Genomic DNA, 20,865 nt, shown 5'->3' with positions numbered 1-20,865 from the left:
AGTCTTGAGATATTTCTTGGCCCAGTCTTGACGTTTCAGCTTGTGTGTCTTGTTCAGTGGTGGTCGTCTTTCAGCCTTTCTTACCTTGGCCATGTCTCTGAGTATTGCACACCTTGTGCTTTTGGGCACTCCAGTGATGTTGCAGCTCTGAAATATGGCCAAACTGGTGGCAAGTGGCATCTTGGCAGCTGCACGCTTGACTTTTCTCAGTTCATGGGCAGTTATTTTGCGCCTTGGTTTTTCCACACGCTTCTTGCGACCCTGTTGACTATTTTGAATGAAACGCTTGATTGTTCGATGATCACGCTTCAGAAGCTTTGCAATTTTAAGAGTGCTGCATCCCTCTGCAAGATATCTCACTATTTTTGACTTTTCTGAGCCTGTCAAGTCCTTCTTTTGACCCATTTTGCCAAAGGAAAGGAAGTTGCCTAATAATTATGCACACCTGATATAGGGTGTTGATGTCATTAGACCACACCCCTTCTCATTACAGAGATGCACATCACCTAATATGCTTAATTGATAGTAGGCTTTCGAGCCTATACAGCTTGGAGTAAGACAACATGCATAAAGAGGATGATGTGGTCAAAATACTCATTTGCCTAATAATTCTGCACTCCCTGTATTTTTAAAGACATTATTGTGGATTGTTGCTCTGATCCAACCTGAATGTTGTATGTGACCCCTGTTATTATGATTTACAAACTACTGCATAGGTTGGACATCTCTTTACCTTTCAAGTGTCCACAGAAATTGTTTTCCTCTTGAGAATAAGAACTGTAGCAATTTTCTCAATGGGGTCTCTTCAGTTGAAGGACTACAGACAAGATTGTGCTTCAGTGTGTTTCAGTGGATTGGCTTTACTGGATTATTAAATTCTTCACCCTTCCAGTACTGTGCAACTTTCCTTTAATTTAAATCTGCTCTTTATACACTGTAATAGTGTCTTCATTTGTATCTTCCAGTATGCTTTATAGGGGAAATGCTTTCAGTTTCTCTCATGATATCCATGTGTGTAGGGAGGAATTTGTATTGTAAATGGTGTGTTGAAGCTTTTCTTTATCTCCAGTCTTATGGTGACAGAGACTTTTGTGCCCAGTTATCTGTTTGAGTCCATGTTAATCTTGACATAGTGGTTACTTGATATTAATGGTTGTGCTTGTGTAGTTTTTGTGTTTTCTTCTACCAAGTGAACCTGTTTCACCAACACACACTTTCGTTTTGAAACTGATCAGTGAGCATGAGGTGCCTGCTCTTACCTATCGCCTGTTACCTGCCAGTGACCCTGTGACAACGGCCCTTACCTTTTGCCTGTTACCTGCCAGTGACCCTGTGACAACGGCCCTTACCTATTGGCTGTTACCTGCCAGTGACCCTGTGACAACGGCCCTTACCTTTTGCCTGTTGCCTGCCAGTGACCCTGTGACAACGGCCCTTACCTTTTGCCTGTTACCTGCCAGTGACCCTGTGACAACGGCCCTTACCTTTTGCCTGTTACCTGCCAGTGACCCTGTGACAACGGCCCTTACCTATTGGCTGTTACCTGCCAGTGACCCTGTGACAACGGCCCTTACCTTTTGCCTGTTGCCTGCCAGTGACCCTGTGACAACGGCCCTTACCTATTGCCTGTTACCTGCCAGTGATCCTGTGACAACGGCCCTTACCTATTGGCTGTTGCCTGCCAGTGACCCTGTGACAACGGCCCTTACCTATTGCCTGTTACCTGCCAGTGACCCTGTGACAACGGCCCTTACCTATCACTAGCATCCTGACTTTTTGTCTGTATTTCTTTCATGTAATTAGCAAGAGTCCATGAGCTAGTGACGTATGGGATATACATTCCTACCAGGAGGGGCAAAGTTTCCCAAACCTCAAAATGCCTATAAATACACCCCTCACCACACCCACAAATCAGTTTTTACAAACTTTGCCTCCTATGGAGGTGGTGAAATAAGTTTGTGCTAGATTCTACGTTGATATGCGCTCCGCAGCAGGTTGGAGCCCGGTTTTCCTCTCAGCGTGCAGTGAATGTCAGAGGGATGTGAGGAGAGTATTGCCTATTTGAATTCAATGATCTCCTTCTACGGGGTCTATTTCATAGGTTCTCTGTTATCGGTCGTAGAGATTCATCTCTTACCTCCCTTTTCAGATCGACGATATACTCTTATATATACCATTACCTCTACTGATTCTCGTTTCAGTACTGGTTTGGCTTTCTACTACTTGTAGATGAGTGTCCTGGGGTAAGTAAGTCTTATTTTCTGTGACACTCTAAGCTATGGTTGGGCACTTTTATATAAAGTTCTAAATATATGTGTTCAAACATTTATTTGCCTTGACTCAGGATGTTCAACGTTCCTTATTTCAGACAGTCAGTTTCATATTTGGGATAATGCATATGAATTAATCAATTTTTTTCTTACCTTTAAATTTGACTTTTTCCCTGTGGGCTATTAGGCTCGCGGGGGCTGAAAATGCTTCATTTTATTGCGTCATTCTTGGCGCGGACTTTTTTGGCGCAAATTTTTTTTTCTGTTTCCGGCGTCATACGTGTCGCCGGAAGTTGCGTCATTTTTTTGACGTTTTTTTTGCGCCAAAAGTGTCGGCGTTCCGGATGTGGCGTCATTTTTGGCGCCAAAAGCATTTAGGCGCCAAATAATGTGGGCGTCTTTTTTGGCGCTAAAAAATATGGGTGTCACTATTGTCTCCACATTATTTAAGTCTCATTATTTATTGCTTCTGGTTGCTAGAAGCTTGTTCACTGGCATTTTTTCCCATTCCTGAAACTGTCATTTAAGGAATTTGATCAATTTTGCTTTATATGTTGTTTTTTCTATTACATATTGCAAGATGTCTCCGATTGTCCCTGAGTCAGAAGCCACTTCTGGAAAAATGCTTAACTGAGTTTCAGTTCTACCAAAGCTAAGTTCATTTATTTTAAATGTTATAAATGTTTATCTTTAGCTATGGTTTGTATTAAGTTATTATGATATACTTTTACATGCAGATTCCATTAGTATTTATGCTTTATACATTTCCATTCTTAAGTACAAGAAATGTTTAGAAGATTTATAAGAAATATTTTTTCTGATTAAGGCTTTGTCTGACTTCGTGCCTTCTAATACAATTTTTAGGTCTTTTTCACTTCTTTTTTAATTATTGAAGTTTCAAATGACCAACAACATACTGATTTATCCTTCTCTGATGATGTTTTTTTCTCTTTCAGAAATTCTCTTCATCAGATATTGACACTAACAAATCTACTTTTTTATATACATTTTTTATTATTAAAGTACATTTGTTCTTTGTTGAAGAGGTGTTGATTATTTTGGATATTAAGGTAACTAGTTCTTTAAAACTAGCTGACACTGTTTCTGCCTTTTTTCTTCTGTGATTTCAGAGGTTTTCTTTCCAATTCCCCATACTAGGGAATGGAATAGGCTGAGAATTTTCTTTTATTTTTAAAAACTATATTCTTTGTCAGCAGTTAAATTTAATTTGGAGGGTTCTCCAATTTATTGGAGCTATCTCTACTCCTACTAATTATGCTATGGTTTTTATAGCAAAATAGTATTTATTTTCCTTTATATAGTTGTATCTTATTTCTGGAAAATTATTTAGTTTCAGGTACTTTTCTTGGTCCTGTGATATTGCAATTGCTTCATTTTTTCTGTTTACTTTAAGATCAAGTATCAGATTATGATTTATTTTAGCATTGTTAAAGGGACAACATTTAGTAGACTAGGTGCTGTTGCATTTGTCTTGTTGTTTTGCATTTTGCAAGTCCTCTGTTTTGACTGGTCCTTTAAACTGGACTATCATGCTAATGATTTCATTTGTGTCTTCATTTTATTGAATATATTCGCAAATGAGGGTTAATCTATGTCTTTAGCTATTTTAGCTAGAAGAATTTCTCCAACATAGGTGTGTCCGGTCCACGGCGTCATCCTTACTTGTGGGATATTCTCTTCCCCAACAGGAAATGGCAAAGAGCCCAGCAAAGCTGGTCACATGATCCCTCCTAGGCTCCGCCTTCCCCAGTCATTCTCTTTGCCGTTGTACAGGCAACATCTCCACGGAGATGGCTTAGAGTTTTTTTGGTGTTTAAATGTAGTTTTTATTCTTCAATCAAGAGTTTGTTATTTTAAAATAGTGCTGGTATGTACTATTTACTCTGAAACAGAAAAGAGATGAAGATTTCTGTTTGTAAGAGGAAAATGATTTTAGCAACCGTTACTAAAATCGATGGCTGTTTCCACACAGGACTGTTGAGAGGAATTAACTTCAGTTGGGGGAAACAGTGAGCAGACTTTTGCTGCTTGAGGTATGACACATTTCTAACAAGACTTGGTAATGCTGGAAGCTGTCATTTTCCCTATGGGATCCGGTAAGCCATTTTTATTAAATAAGAATAAAGGGCTTCACAAGGGCTTTAAAGACTGGTAGACATTTTTTCTGGGCTAAAACGATTGATTTATAAGCATTTTTAATACTTCATAGCTTTGAGGAGTTATTTTATTCTTGGGAATTATGTAAAATAACCGGCAGGCACTGTATTGCACACCTTTTTCACTGGGGGCCTTCTCTAATCATAGGCAGAGCCTCATTTTCGCGCCTCTATTGCGCAGTTGTTTTTGGGAAGCAAGGCATGCAGATGCATGTGTGAGGAGCTCAGATACATAGAAAAAGCTTACTGAAGGCGTCATTTGGTATCGTATTCCCCTTTGGGCTTGGTTGGGTCTCAGCAAAGCAGATACCAGGGACTGTATAGGGGTTAAATATAAAAACGGCTCCGGTTCCGTTATTTTAAGAGTTAAAGCTTTCAAATTTGGTGTGCAATACTTTTAAGGCTTTAAGACACTGTGGTGAAATTTGGTGAATTTTGAACAATTCCTTCATACTTTTTCACATTTTCAGTAATAAAGTGTGTTCAGTTTAAAATTTAAAGTGACAGTAACGGTTTTATTTTAAAACGTTTTTTGTACTTTGTTATCAAGTTTATGCCTGTTTAACATGTCTGAACTATCAGATAGACTATGTTCTGTATGTGAGGAAGCCAAGGTTCCTTCTCATTTAAATAGATGTGATTTATGTGACACAAAATTTAGAGAAAATGATGCCCAAGATGATTCCTCAAGTGAGGGGAGTAAGCATGGTACTGCATCATCCCCTCCTTCGTCTGCGCCAGTCTTGCCCACACAGGAGGCCCCTAGTACATCTAGTGCGCCAATACTCCTTACTATGCAACAATTAACGGCTGTAATGGATAATTCTATCAAAAACATTTTAGCCAAAATGCCCACTTATCAGCGAAAGCGCGACTGCTCTGTTTTTAGAAAATACTGAAGAGCATGAGGACGCTGATGATAATGGTTCTGAAATGCCCCTACACCAGTCTGAGGGGGCCAGGGAGGTTTTGTCTGAGGGAGAAATTTCAGATTCAGGGAAAATTTCTCAACAAGCTGAACCTGATGTGATTACATTCAAATTTAAATTGGAACATCTCCGCGCTCTGCTTAAGGAGGTGTTATCTACTCTGGATGATTGTGAGAATTTGGTCATTCCAGAGAAATTATGTAAGATGGACAAGTTCCTAGAGGTCCCGGGGCCCCCCGAAGCTTTTCCTATACCCAAGCGGGTGGCGGACATTGTAAACAAAGAATGGGAAAGGCCCGGCATACCTTTTGTCCCTCCCCCTATATTTAAGAAATTGTTTCCTATGGTCGACCCCAGAAAGGACTTATGGCAGACAGTCCCCAAGGTCGAGGGGGCGGTTTCTACTCTAAACAAACGCACTACTATCCCTATAGAAGATAGTTGTGCTTTCAAAGATCCTATGGATAAAAAATTAGAGGGTTTGCTTAAAAAGATGTTTGTTCAGCAAGGTTACCTTCTACAACCAATTTCATGCATTGTTCCTGTCACTACAGCAGCGTGTTTCTGGTTCGATGAACTAGAAAAGTCGCTCAATAAAGATTCTTCTTATGAGGAGATTATGGACAGAATTCATGCTCTCAAATTGGCTAACTCTTTTACTTTAGACGCCACTTTGCAATTGGCTAGATTAGCGGCGAAAAATTCAGGGTTTGCTATTGTGGCGCGCAGGGCGCTTTGGCTAAAAATCTTGGTCAGCGGATGCGTCTTCCAAGAACAAATTGCTTAACATACCTTTCAAAGGGAAAACGCTGTTTGGCCCTGACTTGAGAGATTATTTCTGATATCACTGGGGGTAAGGGCCACGCCCTTCCTCAGGATAGGTCTTTCAAGGCTAAAAATAAACCAAATTTTCGTCCCTTTCGCAGAAACGGACCAGCCCCAAGTGCTACATCCTCTAAGCAAGAGGGTAATACTTCTCAAACCAAGCCAGCCTGGAGGCCAATGCAAGGCTGGAACAAAGGTAAGCAGGCCAAGAAACCTGCCACTGCTACCAAGACAGCATGAGATGTTGGCCCCCGATCCGGGACCGGATCTGGTGGGGGGCAGACTTTCTCTCTTCGCTCAGGCTTGGGCAAGAGATGTTCTGGATCCTTGGGCGCTAGAAATAGTCTCCCAAGGTTATCTTCTGGAATTCAAGGAGCTTCCCCCAAGGGGGAGGTTCCACAGGTCTCAATTGTCTTCAGACCACATAAAAAGACAGGCATTCTTACATTGTGTAGAAGACCTGTTAAAAATGGGAGTGATTCATCCTGTTCCATTAGGAGAACAAGGGATGGGATTCTACTCCAATCTGTTCATAGTTCCCAAAAAAGAGGGAACATTCAGACCAATCTTAGATCTCAAGATCCTAAACAAGTTTCTCAAGGTTCCATCGTTCAAAATGGAAACCATTCGGACAATTCTTCCTTCCATCCAGGAAGGTCAATTCATGACCACGGTGGATTTAAAGGATGCGTATCTACATATTCCTATCCACAAGGAACATCATCGGTTCCTAAGGTTCGCCTTTCTGGACAAGCATTACCAGTTTGTGGCACTTCCATTCGGATTAGCCACTGCTCCAAGAATTTTCACAAAGGTACTAGGGTCCCTTCTAGCGGTGCTATGACCAAGGGGCATTGCAGTAGTACCTTATTTGGACGACATACTGATTCAAGCGTCGTCCCTACCACAAGCAAAGGCTCATACGGACATTGTCCTGGCCTTTCTCAGATCTCACGGGTGGAAAGTGAACGTAGAAAAAAGTTCTCTATCTCCGTCAACAAGAGTTCCCTTCTTGGGAACAATATTAGACTCCTTAGAAATGAGGATTTTTCTGACAGAGGCCAGAAAATCAAAACTTCTAAGCTCTTGTCAAGTACTTCATTCTGTTCTTCTTCCTTCCATAGCACAGTGCATGGAAGTAATAGGTTTGATGGTCGCGGCAATGGACATAGTTCCTTTTGCGCAAATTCATCTGAGACCATTACAACTGTGCATGCTCAGTCAGTGGAATGGGGATTATACAGACTTGTCTCCGACAATACAAGTAGATCAGAGGACCAGAGATTCACTCCGTTGGTGGCTGACCCTGGACAACCTGTCACAGGGGATGAGCTTCCGCAGACCAGAGTGGGTCATTGTCACGACCGACGCCAGTCTGGTGGGCTGGGGCGCGGTCTGGGAACCCCTGAAAGCTCAGGGTCTTTGGTCTCGGGAAGAATCTCTTCTCCCGATAAATATTCTGGAACTGAGAGCGATATTCAATGCTCTCAAGGCTTGGCCTCAGCTAGCAAAGGCCAAATTCATACGGTTTCTATCAGACAACATGACAACTGTTGCGTATATCAACCATCAGGGGGGAACAAGGAGTTCCCTGGCGATGGAAGAAGTGACCAAAATAATTCAATGGGCGGAGACTCACTCCTGCCACTTGTCTGCAATCCACATCCCAGGAGTGGAAAATTGGGAAGCGGATTTTCTGAGTCGTCAGACATTTCATCCGGAGGAGTGGGAACTCCATCCGGAAATCTTTGCCCAAATAATTCAATTGTGGGGCATTCCAGACATGGATCTGATGGCGTCTCGTCAGAACTTCAAGGTTCCTTGCTACGGGTCCAGATCCAGGGATCCCAAGGCGACTCTAGTGGATGCACTAGTAGCACCTTGGAGCTTCAACCTAGCTTATGTGTTCCCACCGTTTCCTCTCATTCCCAGGCTGGTAGCCAGGATCAAACAGGAGAGGGTATCGGTGATCTTGATAGCTCCTGCGTGGCCACGCAGGACTTGGTATGCAGATCTGGTGAATATGTCATCGGCTCCACCATGGAAGCTACCTTTGAGACAGGACCTTCTTGTTCAAGGTCCGTTCGAACATCTGAATCTGGCCTCACTCCAACTGACTGCTTGGAGATTGAACGCTTGATTTTATCAAAGCGAGGGTTCTCAGATTCTGTCATTGATACTCTTGTTCAGGCTAGAAAGCCTGTAACTAGAAAAATCTACCATAAAATATGGAAAAAATATATCTGTTGGTGTGAATCTAAAGGATTCCCATGGAACAAGATAAAAATTCCTAAGATTCTATCCTTTCTTCAAGAAGGTTTGGAGAAAGGATTATCTGCAAGTTCTTTGAAGGGACAGATTTCTGCTTTATCTGTTTTACTTCACAAAAAGCTGACGGCTGTGCCAGATGTTCAAGCTTTTGTTCAGGCTCTGGTTAGAATCAAGCCTGTTTACAAACCTTTGACTCCTCCTTGGAGTCTCAATTTAGTTCTTTCAGTTCTTCAGGGGGTTCCGTTTGAACCCCTACATTCCGTTGATATCAAGTTATTATCTTGGAAAGTTTTGTTTTTGGTTGCAATTTCTTCTGCTAGAAGAGTTTCAGAGTTATCTGCTCTGCAGTGTTCTACTCCTTATCTGGTGTTCCATGCAGATAAGGTGGTTTTGCGTACTAAACCTGGTTTTCTTCCGAAAGTTGTTTCTAACAAAAATATTAACCAGGAGATAGTCGTGCCTTCTTTGTGTCCGAATCCAGTTTCAAAGAAGGAACGTTTGTTGCACAATTTGGATGTAGTTCGTGCTCTAAAATTCTATTTAGAGGCTACAAAGGATTTCAGACAAACATCTTCCTTGTTTGTTGTTTATTCTGGTAAAAGGAGAGGTCAAAAAGCAACTTCTACCTCTCTCTCTTTTTGGCTTAAAAGCATCATCAGATTGGCTTATGAGACTGCCGGACGGCAGCCTCCTGAAAGAATCACAGCTCATTCCACTAGGGCCGTGGTTTCCACATGGGCCTTCAAGAATGAGGCTTCTGTTGATCAGATATGTAAGGCAGCGACTTGGTCTTCACTGCACTCTTTTACCAAATTTTACAAATTTGATACTTTTGCTTCTTCTGAGGCTATTTTTGGGAGAAAGGTTTTGCAAGCCGTGGTGCCTTCCATCTAGGTGACCTGATTTGCTCCCTCCCATCATCCGTGTCCTAAAGCTTTGGTATTGGTTCCCACAAGTAAGGATGACGCCGTGGACCGGACACACCTATGTTGGAGAAAACAGAATTTATGTTTAACTGATAAATTACTTTCTCCAACGGTGTGTCCGGTCCACGGCCCGCCCTGGTTTTTTAATCAGGTCTGATGATTTATTTTCTCTAACTACAGTCACCACGGTATCATATGATTTCTCCTATGCAAATATTCCTCCTTTACGTCGGTCGAATGACTGGGGAAGGCGGAGCCTAGGAGGGATCATGTGACCAGCTTTGCTGGGCTCTTTGCCATTTCCTGTTGGGGAAGAGAATATCCCACAAGTAAGGATGACGCCGTGGACCGGACACACCGTTGGAGAAAGTAATTTATCAGGTAAACATAAATTCTGTTTTTGTGATTTAAAAAAAAAAAAAAAAGAAATTCCATATTTCTTTTGTTCTAAGATAATCAATTATAATTGGATTCAATTCTTAACTGTTACTATGGGCTTCAAGATTGAGTTCTAAGACTAAACTTTAAGCTTATACTAGTTTGGTTGTTCTTATTAAGGAACGAATTCCTGAGTTCTTTCCCAAGTAACATGTTTATAATTGGGGTTCGAAATCAGCTCCCTAATATTGCGATGTACGTGCCGTATTCCAGCTTGGCTGGTAAGGGGCAGGTTAAGACTTCTTTGAAATTTATTTGGTTCTATTCTGTCCAAATTTCTTTGATTTTATTCCAGTAAGGCTAACACTTTCTTTCAGTGTGTTTCTGTCCTATATATTTTGGATACTGTTGAAGCATGGCTGGGTACCCATGGGGTTCAAGCGCTGCTCAGACCTGGAATCTTCTGGGGTATTTCTTCCGGTTCTTTTTCTAGGAACTGGGTTTTGGAGTTTTATTCAAACTATTCTGCCTTTTTATGGTCATTGATAGCATTATTTGTTTTCATTAGATACAATAAATGCATATTCTTCATTTTTCTGTTTTCATTCAGATTATTTCCTGTGGATGCGGAATCTCATATGTTTCACTTGCTCTTCAGGACATAGTCAGAGGATCTTTTTTTTCAAAAGCTGTTGATTCCTCACGCAAGGGTCACCTTTTTTAGGTTTCCAGATGGTTTATGTCACTATCTTTGTCTCTATCAGACAAGGGACAATTTGTATTGGGTTCCGTCTGTCGGTACCTTTAGTCTCTATTATTTCCTTCAGTTGCTATATATGCATAGAAGTTTTAACAGCATTGGATTCAATTCCCTTTGCTCATTTTCAATGGAAAGATCCTTTCCAGCTTTTTATGAGTGTTGTTTCTTCAAGAACATGGTTGGAGGATCAATTAACCAAAAAATGTGTTGATTCCTCAGACAAGAGGAACCTTTTTTAGATTTCCGGATAGATTCAGTGTCCATGACTCTGTTTCTGTTGGATTAGAGACATCTGAAATTGGTTTCAGCTTATCGAAACCTTCAGTCTCAATCATTCCCTTCGGTAGCCTTATGCATGGAAATTCTAGGTTCTTATGACTGCTGCATTGGACGTGTTCCCCTTTGCTCATTTTCACATGCGACCTCTTCAGCTCTGTATGCTGAACCAGTGGTGCCGGGATTATACAAAGATATCTCATTTATTATCTTTAAAACCGATTGTTCGACACCCTCTGACGTGGTACAGACCACCATCGTTTAGTTCAGGGGGCTTCTTTTTTTCTTCCAACCTAGACTGTGATCTCAACAAATGCAAGTCTGACAGGTTGGGGAGCTGTATGGGGGTTTCTGACAGCACAAGGGGTTTGGGAAATCTCAGGAGGAGAGATTACCAATCAATATTTTGGAACCCGTGCAATTTTCAGAGCTCTTCAGTCATGGCCTCTTCTAAAGAGAGAATCGTTCATTTGTTTTCAGACAGACAATGTCACAACTGTGGCATATATCAATCATCAAGGAGGGACTCACAGTCCTCTGGCTATGAAAGAAGTATCTCGAATACTGGTATGGGCGGAATCCAGCTCCTGTCTAATCTCTGCGGTTCATATCCCAGGTATAGACAATTGGGAAGCGGATTATCTCAATCGCCAAACGTTACATCCGGGCGAATGGTCTCTTCTCCCAGAGGTATTTCTTCAGATTGTTCAAATGTGGGGACTTCCAGAAATAGATCTGATGGCTTCTCATCTACACAAGAAACTTCCCAGGTATCTGTCCAGATCCAGGGATCCTCAGGTGGAAGCAGTGGATGCATTGTCACTTCCTTGGAAGTATCATCCTGCCTATATCTTTCCGCCTCTAGTTCTTCTTCCAAGAGTAAATCTCCAAGATTCTGAAGGAATGCTCGTTTGTTCTGCTGGTGGCTCCAGCATGGCCTCACAGGTTTTGGTATGCGGATCTTGTCCGCATGGCTTCTTGCCAACCGTGGACTCTTCCGTTAAGACCAGACCTTCTGTCACAAGGTCCTTTTTTACCATCAGGATCTCAAATCCTTAAATTTAAAGGTATGAAGATTGAACACTTGATTCTTAGTCAAAGAGGTTTCTCTGACTCTGTGATTAATACTATGTTACTGGCTCGTAGATCTGTATCTAGGAAGATATATTATCGAGTCTGGAAGACTTACATTTCTTGGTGTCTTTCTCTTCTTTTTTCCTGGCATTCTTTTAGAATTCCAAGAATTTTACAGTTTCTTCAGGATGGTTTGGATAAAGGTTTGTCTGTAAGTTCCTTGAAAGGACAAATCTCTGCTCTTTCTGTTCTTTTTCACAGAAGGATTGCTATTCTTCCTGATATTCATTGTTTTTATACAAGCTTTGGTTCGTATAAAACCTGTTTTTAAGTCAATTTCTCCTCCTTGGAGTTTGAATTTGGTTCTGGGGGCTCTTCAAGCTCCTCCGTTTGAACCTATGCATTCACTGGACATTAAATTACTTTCTTGGAAAGTTTTGTTTCTTTTGGCCATCTCTTCTGCTAGAAGAGTTTCTGAATTATCTGCTCTTTTCTTGTGAGTCTCCTTTTCTGATTTTTCATCAGGATAAGGCGGTGTTGCGAACTTCTTTTAAATTTTTACCTAAGGTTGTGAATTCTAACAACATTAGTAGAGAAATTGTGGTTCCTTCATTATGTCCTAATCCTAAGAATTCTAAGGAGAGATCATTGCATTCTTTGGATGTCGTTAGAGCTTTGAAATATTATGTTGAAGCTACTAAGAATTTCCGAAAGACTTCTAGTCTATTTGTTATCTTTTCCGGTTCTAGGAAAGGTCAGAAGGCCTCTGCCATTTCTTTGGCATCTTGGTTGAAATCTTTATCTCATCATGCTTATGTCGAGTCGGGTAAATCTCCGCCTCAAAGGATTACAGCTCATTCTACTAGGTCAGTTTCTACTTCCTGGGCGTTTAGGAATGAAGCTTCGATTGATCAGATTTGCAAAGCGGCAACTTGGTCTTCTTTGCATACTTTTTCTAAATTCTACCATTTTGATGTGTATTCTTCTTCTGAAGCAGTTTTTGGTAGAAAAAATACTTCAGGCAGCTGTTTCAGTTTGATTCTTCTGCTTATAATTTCAGTTTTCTTCATTATAAGATTTAAACTTTATTTTGGGTGTGGATTATTTTTCAGCAGGAATTGGCTGTCTTTATTTTATCCCTCCCTCTCTAGTGACTCTTGCGTGGAAGATCCACATCTTGGGTAGTCATTATCCCATACGTCACTAGCTCATGGACTCTTGCTAATTACATGAAAGAAAACACAATTTATGTAAGAACTTACCTGATAAATTCATTTCTTTCATATTAGCAAGAGTCCATGAGGCCCACTCTTTTTTTGTGGTGGTTATGATTTTTTTGTATAAAGCACAATTATTCCAATTCCTTGTTTTTTATGCTTTCGCACTTTTTTTCTTATCACCCCACTTCTTGGCTATTCGTTAAACTGATTTGTGGGTGTGGTGAGGGGTGTATTTATAGGCATTTTGAGGTTTGGGAAACTTTGCCCCTCCTGGTAGGAATGTATATCCCATATGTCACTAGCTCATGGACTCTTGCTAATATGAAAGAAATCAATTTATCAGGTAAGTTCTTACATAAATTATGTTTTTTGTTTATTGTTTTGCTCACCTGCTACTAGTGTAGACACGGAAAGGAATCCCCAAGCATTTCATATATTTTCCTCCAATATTTATGCTCTATTATAGGATTTAAAAGATTAAGTGAGACAGGAGAATAGTTCTTGTGGCTTTTGTCTGGCCATGATGATCCTGGTTTTCCCATCTGTTTCTTTTGACGGGACAAAATTATATTATTTTGTTTTGATAAAATTTAGACCCCACTTCCTGTGTGTGTCTGTTTCCTGGTCTGTTTGATTGCTGGGGCAATAGTTTTATGTTTTCTATCTCCAAATAAGACTTTTTAGCTTTACTCTACAAAATTTAATTACCATAATGTATTATTTGTGGGAGTAGTGTAGAAGTCCTGAAGCATTCTGGGAGGTTTCCACCTAAGTCAAAGTGATGAGAATCTGTATACCCAGCAGTGCAGAATATGTTATCACTTTAATTAAAGAATTGCTTTATCTATAAGTTTAATTATTAGTTACTTTAGTGTAATTATTACTATTTATTATTAGACAATTAATTATAAGATTGTACTCTAGATCAAATTATGAAATGTGTATTGGAAATTGTTATTAGTTGTGTGCATGAAAATTAAATTGATGAATTTGTTGTTAAATTAATAGACCTGCTGCCAAACAATAGCCAATAATTTGTAAATCAAAGTCCAACAGAACTATTAAAGAGAAATGTGTGCGTAATCATTTACAATTTAAAATGACCTGATCTAGACTATGCTGAATTAGAAAGTTTTTCTGCAAATTACATAAGAAACAGCATTTTCTGTTCAGAATTATATCACATTATTCTCTTGACAGGGTCTTGAGGCATTTACCAATGCAATAAAATACCGTTCTGGTTATTTTGATGCATATTTGCAGCGTGGGCTATGTCGCATGCATCTTCAACAGTCAAAATGTGTGGAGGATTTCAACCGAGCTCTAGAAATCAACCCAGATTATTTCCAGGTAATATTAACTGTTTGTTTAATGTCACTGACAAACTAGCATTCATGTATGAGCAAAGTCTAGTAAGCTCCTTATTTTAGCAACATAAGAAGATTTGAAAATGCAGAATGAGTTTTTTTGCCTATTATATCCTTCTTCAAAAAAAGACACATACAGCTGCATAATCAGGTATGGCCAACATATTTATTTTTCTTACAAGTTTTTGTACCTGTGCTCGGTACAGAATGCAGTTTGTAGTGTGCTCTTTTATTTGGATTGTTGCGATTTTTAGTTTTCAGAAAATAATTCCATGACTTACTTTTTGATTTTGCTTTGGGTTTTTAATCAAATTATCTGATCTCTCAAATGATTTTGTTTACTTATTTTCCATCATCCTTCTTTGAGTGATATCACCATTCAGGTTATTTATGTTCATAATGAAACTTGAGAATAAGAAGGAAAACAGCTCAGTCGTTCCTCAAAAGCCAGAGGGTACTTTACTGCCTAAAATGTGTCTTAAAGGGACAGTCTACCATAGAACTGTTATTGTTTTAAAAGATAGATAATCCCTTTAGTACCCATTCTCCAGTTTTGCATAACCAACACGGTTATATTAATATACTTTTTACCTCTGTGATTACCTTGTATCTAAGAACCTTCTTCCAGCCCCCTGATCACATGACTGTGACTGTTTATTGTCTATTGTCTTCTATTTAGCATTGTGTTGTGCTAAACCTTAAATAACCTTTCTCTTGTAAGGTGTATCCAGTCCACGGATCATCCATTACTTGTGGGATATTCTCCTTCCCAACAGGAAGTTGCAAGAGGACACCCACAGCAGAGCTGCTATATAGCTCCTCCCCTAACTGCCATATCCAGTCATTCTCTTGCAACTCTCAACAAAGATGGAGGTAGTAAGAGGAAAGTGGTGAAATATAGTTAGTTTTGTCTTCAATCAAAAGTTTATTATTTTTAAATGGTACCGGAGTTGTACTATTTTATCTCAGGCAGCATTTAGAAGAAGAATCTGCCTGCGTTTTCTATGATCTTAGCAGAAGTAACTAAGATCCACTGCCGTTCTCACATATGTCTGAGGAGTGAGGTAACTTCAGAGGGAGAATGGCGTGCAGGTTATCCTGCAATGAGGTATGTGCAGTTTTAAGTTTTTCTAGGGATGGAATTGCTAGAAAATGCTGCTGATACCGGATTAATGTAAGTTAAGCGTAAATACAGTGATTTAATAGCGACTAGTATCAGGCTTACTATAAGAGATATATACTCTTATAAATGTGCAATATAAAACGTTTGCTGGCATGTTTAATCGTTTTTATATATGCTTTGGTGATAAAACTTATTGGGGCCTAGTTTTTTCCACATAGCTGGCTTGATTTTTGCCTAGAAACAGTTTCGTGAGGCTTTCCACTGTTGTAGTATGAGTGGGAGGGGCCTATTTTAGCGCTTTTTTGCGCAGTTAAAATTACAGACAGAGACATTCAGCTTCCCTCAGCAGTCCCCTGCATGCTATAGGACATCTCTGAAGGGCTCTAAAGGCTTCAAAAGTCGTTTATTGAGGAAGGTAGGGCCACAGCTGAGCTGTGGCAGTTGTTGTGACTGTTTAAAAAACGTTTAATTTGTTTTTTTTATCCGGTTTCTGCATTAAGGGGTTAATCATCCATTTGCAAGTGGGTGCAATGCTCTACTAACCTATTACATACACTGTAAAAATTTCGTTTGAATTGACAAAAATTTTTCTCTTAAAGGCACAGTACCGTTTTTTATATTTGCTTGTTAACTTGATTTAAAATGTTTTCCAAGCTTGCTAGTCTCATTGCTAGTCTGTATAAACATGTCTGACATAGAGGAAACTCCTTGTTCATTATGTTTAAAAGCCATGGTGGAACCCCATATGAGAATGTGTACTAAATGTATTGATTTCACTTTAAACAATAAAGATCAGCTTTTATCTTTAAAAAATTTATCACCAGAGGATTCTGACGAGGGGGAAGTTATGCCGACTAACTCTCTCCACGTGTCAGACCCTTTGACTCCCGCTCAAGGGACTTACGCTCAAATGTACAAGTACATCAAGGACGCCCATAGCGATTACTTTACAAGACATGGCAGCAGTCATGGATAATACACTGTCAGCGGTATAAGCCAGACTACCTGAATTTAGAGGAAAGCGTGATAGCTCTGGTGTTAGGCGTAATACAGAGCATACAGACGCTTTAAGAGCCATGTCTGATACTGCCTCACAATATGCAGAAGCTGAGGAAGGAGAGCTTCAGTCTGTGGGTGATATCTCTGACTCAGGGAAACCTGATTCTGATATTTCTACTTTCAAAATTAAGCTTGAGAACCTCCGTGTTTTGCTTAGGGAGGTTTTAGCTGCTCTGAATGACTGTGACACAATTGCAGTGCCAGAGAAATGGTGTAGACTGGATAAATACTTTGCAGTGCCGGTGTGTACTGAGGTTTTTCCAATACCTAAAATGTTTACAGAAATTATTAATAAAGAGTGGGATAGACCTCCCCCCCCCTATTTTTAGAAAAATGTTTCCCATAGACGCCACCACACGGGACTTATGGCAAACGGTCCCTAAGGTGGAGGGAGCAGTTTCTACTTTAGCAAAGCGTACTACTATCCCTGTCGAGGACAGTTGTGCTTTTTCAGATCCTATGGATAAAAAATTAGAGGGTTACCTTAAGAAAATGTTTATTCAACAAGGTTTTATCCTGCAGCCCCTTGCATGCATTGCTCCTGTCACTGCTGCTGCAGCGTTCTGGTTTGAGTCTCTGGAAGAGGCTTTACAGACAACGACTCCTTTGGAGGACATACTTAACAAGCTTAGAGCACTTAAGCTAGCTAATTCTTTTGTTTCTGATGCCATTGTTCATTTGACTAAACTAACGGCTAAGAATTCTGGATTTGCCATCCAGGCGCGTAAGGCGCAATTGGCTCAAATCTTGGTCAGCTGACGTGACTTTTAAGTCTAAACTACTTAACATTCCCTTCAAGGGGCAGACCCTATTCGGGCCTGGTTTGAAGGAGATTATTGCTGACATTACTGGAGGTAAAGGTCATGCCCTTCCTCAGGACAGGTCCAAATCTAGGGCCAAACAGTCTAATTTTTTGTGCCTTTCGAAACTTCAAGGCAAGTGCAGCATCAACTTCTTCTGCTACAAAACAAGAGGGAACTTCTGCTCAGTCCAAGACGGCCTAGAAACCTAACCAGTCCTGGAACAAAGGCAAGCAGGCCAAAAAGCCTGCTGCTGCCTCTAAGACAGCATGAAGGAATGGTCCCCTATCCGGTAACGGATCTAGTAGGGGGCAGACTTTCTCTCTTCGCCCAGGCGTGGGCAAGAGATGTTCAGGATCCCTGGGCGTTGGAGATTATATCTCAGGGGTATCTTCTGGACTTCAAGGCTTCTCCTCCACAAGGGAGATTTCACCTTTCACGATTATCTGTCAACCAGATAAAGAAAGAGGCATTCTTACACTGTGTGCAAGACCTCCTAGTTATGGGAGTGATCCATCCAGTTCCAAAGGAGGAACAGGGACAGGGATTTTACTCAAATCTGTTTGTGGTTCCCAAAAAAGAGGGAACCTTCAGACCAATCTTGGATCTAAAGATCTTAAACAAATTCCTCAGAGTTCCATCATTCAAAATGGAAACTATTCGGACCATCCTACCTATGATCCAGGAGGGTCAATATATGACTACTGTGGATCTAAAGGGTGCTTACCTTCACATTCCGATACACAAAGATCTTCATCGGTTCCTAAGGTTTGCCTTTCTAGACAGGCATTACCAGTTTGTGGCTCTTCCCTTTGGGTTAGCTACAGCCCCAAGAATTTTTACAAAGGTTCTGGGGGCGCTTCTGGCGGTCCTAAGGCCGCGGGGCATAGCAGTGGCCCCTTATCTAGACGACATCCTGATACAGGTGTCAAATTTCCAAATTGCCAAGTCCCATACGGACATAGTTCTGGCATTTCTGAGGTCGCACGGGTGGAAAGTGAACGAGGAAAAGAGTTCTCTATCCCCACTCACAAGAGTCTCCTTCCTAGGGACTCTGATAGATTCTGTAGAAATGAAAATTACCTGACGGAGTCCAGGTTATCAAAACTTCTAAATTCTTGCCGTGTTCTCCATTCTATTCCGCGCCCTTCGGTGGCTCAGTGCATGGAGGTAATCGGCTTAATGGTAGCGGCAATGGGCATAGTTCCGTTTGCGCGCCTACATCTCAGACCGCTGCAACTATGCATGCTCAGTCAGTGGAATGGGGATTACACAGATTTGTCCCCTCTACTAAATCTGGATCAAGAGACCAGAGATTCTCTTCTCTGGTGGCTATCTCGGGTCCACCTGTGCAAAGGTATGACCTTTCGCAGGCCAGATTGGACAATTGTAATGACAGATGCCAGCCTTCTAGGTTGGGGTGCAGTCTGGAACTCCCTGAAGGCTCAGGGATCGTGGACTCAGGAGGAGAAACTCCTTCCAGTAAATATTCTGGAATTGAGAGCGATATTCAATGCTCTTCAAGCTTGGCCTCAGTTATCAACCCTGAGGTTCATCAGATTTCAGTCGGACAACATCACGACTGTGGCTTACATCAAACATCAAGGGGGAACAAGGAGTTCCCTAGCGATGTTAGAAGTCTCCAAGATAATTCGCTGGGCAGAGAGACACTCTTGCCACCTCTCAGCGATCCATATCCCAGGTGTAGAGAACTGGGAGGCGGATTTTCTAAGTCGTCAGACTTTTCATCCGTGGGAGTGGGAACTCCATCCGGAGGTGTTTGCTCAATTGATTAATCGTTGGGGCAAACCAGAACTGGATCTCATGGCATCTCACCAGAACGCCAAGCTTCCTTGTTACGGATCCAGGTCCAGGGACCCAGAAGCGACGCTGATAGATGCTCTAGCAGCGCCTTGGTCTTTCAACCTGGCTTATGTGTTTCCACCGTTTCCTCTGCTCCCTCGACTGATTGCCAAAATCAAACAAGAGAGAGCATCGGTGATCTTGATAGCACCTGCGTGGCCACGCAGGACCTGGTATGCAGACCTAGTGGACATGTCATCCTTTCCACCTTGGACTCTGCCTTTGAGACAAGACCTTCTACTACAAGGTCCTTTCAATCATCCAAATCTAATTTCTCTGAGACTGACTGCCTGGAGATTGAACACTTGATTTTATCAAAGCGTGGCTTCTCCGAGTCAGTCATTGATACCCTAATACAGGCAAGAAAGCCTGTCACCAGGAAAATCTACCATAAGATATGGCGTAAATATCTTTATTGGTTTGAATCCAAGAATTACTCATGGAGTAAGGTTAGGATTCCCAGGATATTGTCTTTTCTCCAAGAGGGTTTGGAAAAAGGATTATCAGCTAGTTCTTTAAAGGGACAGATTTCTGCCCTGTCTATTCTTTTGCACAAGTGTCTGGCAGATGTTCCAGACGTTCAGGCATTTTGTCAGGCTTTGGTTAGAATCAAGCCTGTGTTCAAACCTCTTGCTCCTCCATGGAGCTTAAACTTGGTTCTTAAAGTTCTTCAAGGGGTTCCGTTTGAACCTCTTCATTCCATAGATATTAAACTTTTATCTTGGAAAGTTCTTTTTTTGATGGCTATTTCCTCGGCTCGTAGAGTCTCCGAGTTATCTGCTTTACAATGTGATTCTCCTTATCTGATCATCCATGCAGAAAAGGTAGTTCTGCGTACAAAACCTGGGTTTTTGCCTAAGGTGGTATCTACTAAGAATATCAATCAAGAGATTGTTGTTCCATCATTGTGCCCTAATCCTTCTTCAAGAAGGAACGTCTTTTACATAATCTGGACGTAGTCCGTGTTTTAAAGTTTTACTTACAAGCTACTAAAGATTTTCGTCAAACATCTGCTTTGTTTGTTGTTTACTCTGGACAGAGGAGAGGTCAAAAGGCTTCGGCAACCTCTCTTTCTTTTTGGCTAAGAAGCGTAATACGCTTAGCCTATGAGACTGCTGGACAGCAGCCTCCTGAAAGGAGCTCATTCTACTAGAGCTGTGGCTTCCACTTGGGCCTTTAAAAATGAGGCTTCTGTTGAACAGATTTTCAAGGCGGCGACTTGGTCTTCGCTTCATACTTTTTCAAAATTCTACAAATTTGATACTTTTGCTTCTTCTGAGGCTATTTTTGGGAGAAAGGTTCTACAGGCAGTGGTACCTTCCGTTTAAGTACCTGCCTTGTCCCTCCCTTCATCCGTGTACTTTAGCTTTGGTATTGGTATCCCACAAGTAATGGATGATCCGTGGACTGGATGCACCTTACAAGAGAAAACACAATTTATGCTTACCTGATAAATGTATTTCTCTTGAGGTGTATCCAGTCCACGGCCCACCCTGTCAGTTTAAGGCAGGTCAAAATTTAGATTTAAACTACAGTCACCACTGCAC

At 41.0% G+C, this 20,865-nt stretch overlaps 1 protein-coding gene across 1 annotated transcript in view; it reads left to right on the top strand.

Annotated features, from left to right (window-relative positions):
* TTC6 (tetratricopeptide repeat domain 6) overlaps positions 1 to 20,865 on the top strand; it is a 430,156-nt gene that overhangs the window by 200,932 nt on the left and 208,359 nt on the right. The window contains exon 15 of the mRNA XM_053711337.1: positions 14,307 to 14,456. Within this exon, the coding sequence (XP_053567312.1) occupies positions 14,307 to 14,456 (150 nt within the window). The remainder of the gene's footprint in view (positions 1 to 14,306; positions 14,457 to 20,865) is intronic.

Source organism: Bombina bombina, chromosome 1 (genome assembly GCF_027579735.1).
Source record: "Bombina bombina isolate aBomBom1 chromosome 1, aBomBom1.pri, whole genome shotgun sequence".
Taxonomy (NCBI): domain Eukaryota; kingdom Metazoa; phylum Chordata; class Amphibia; order Anura; family Bombinatoridae; genus Bombina; species Bombina bombina.
Note: the sequence above shows the minus strand (reverse complement) of the source record. Positions and strands in the feature narration are given on the sequence as shown.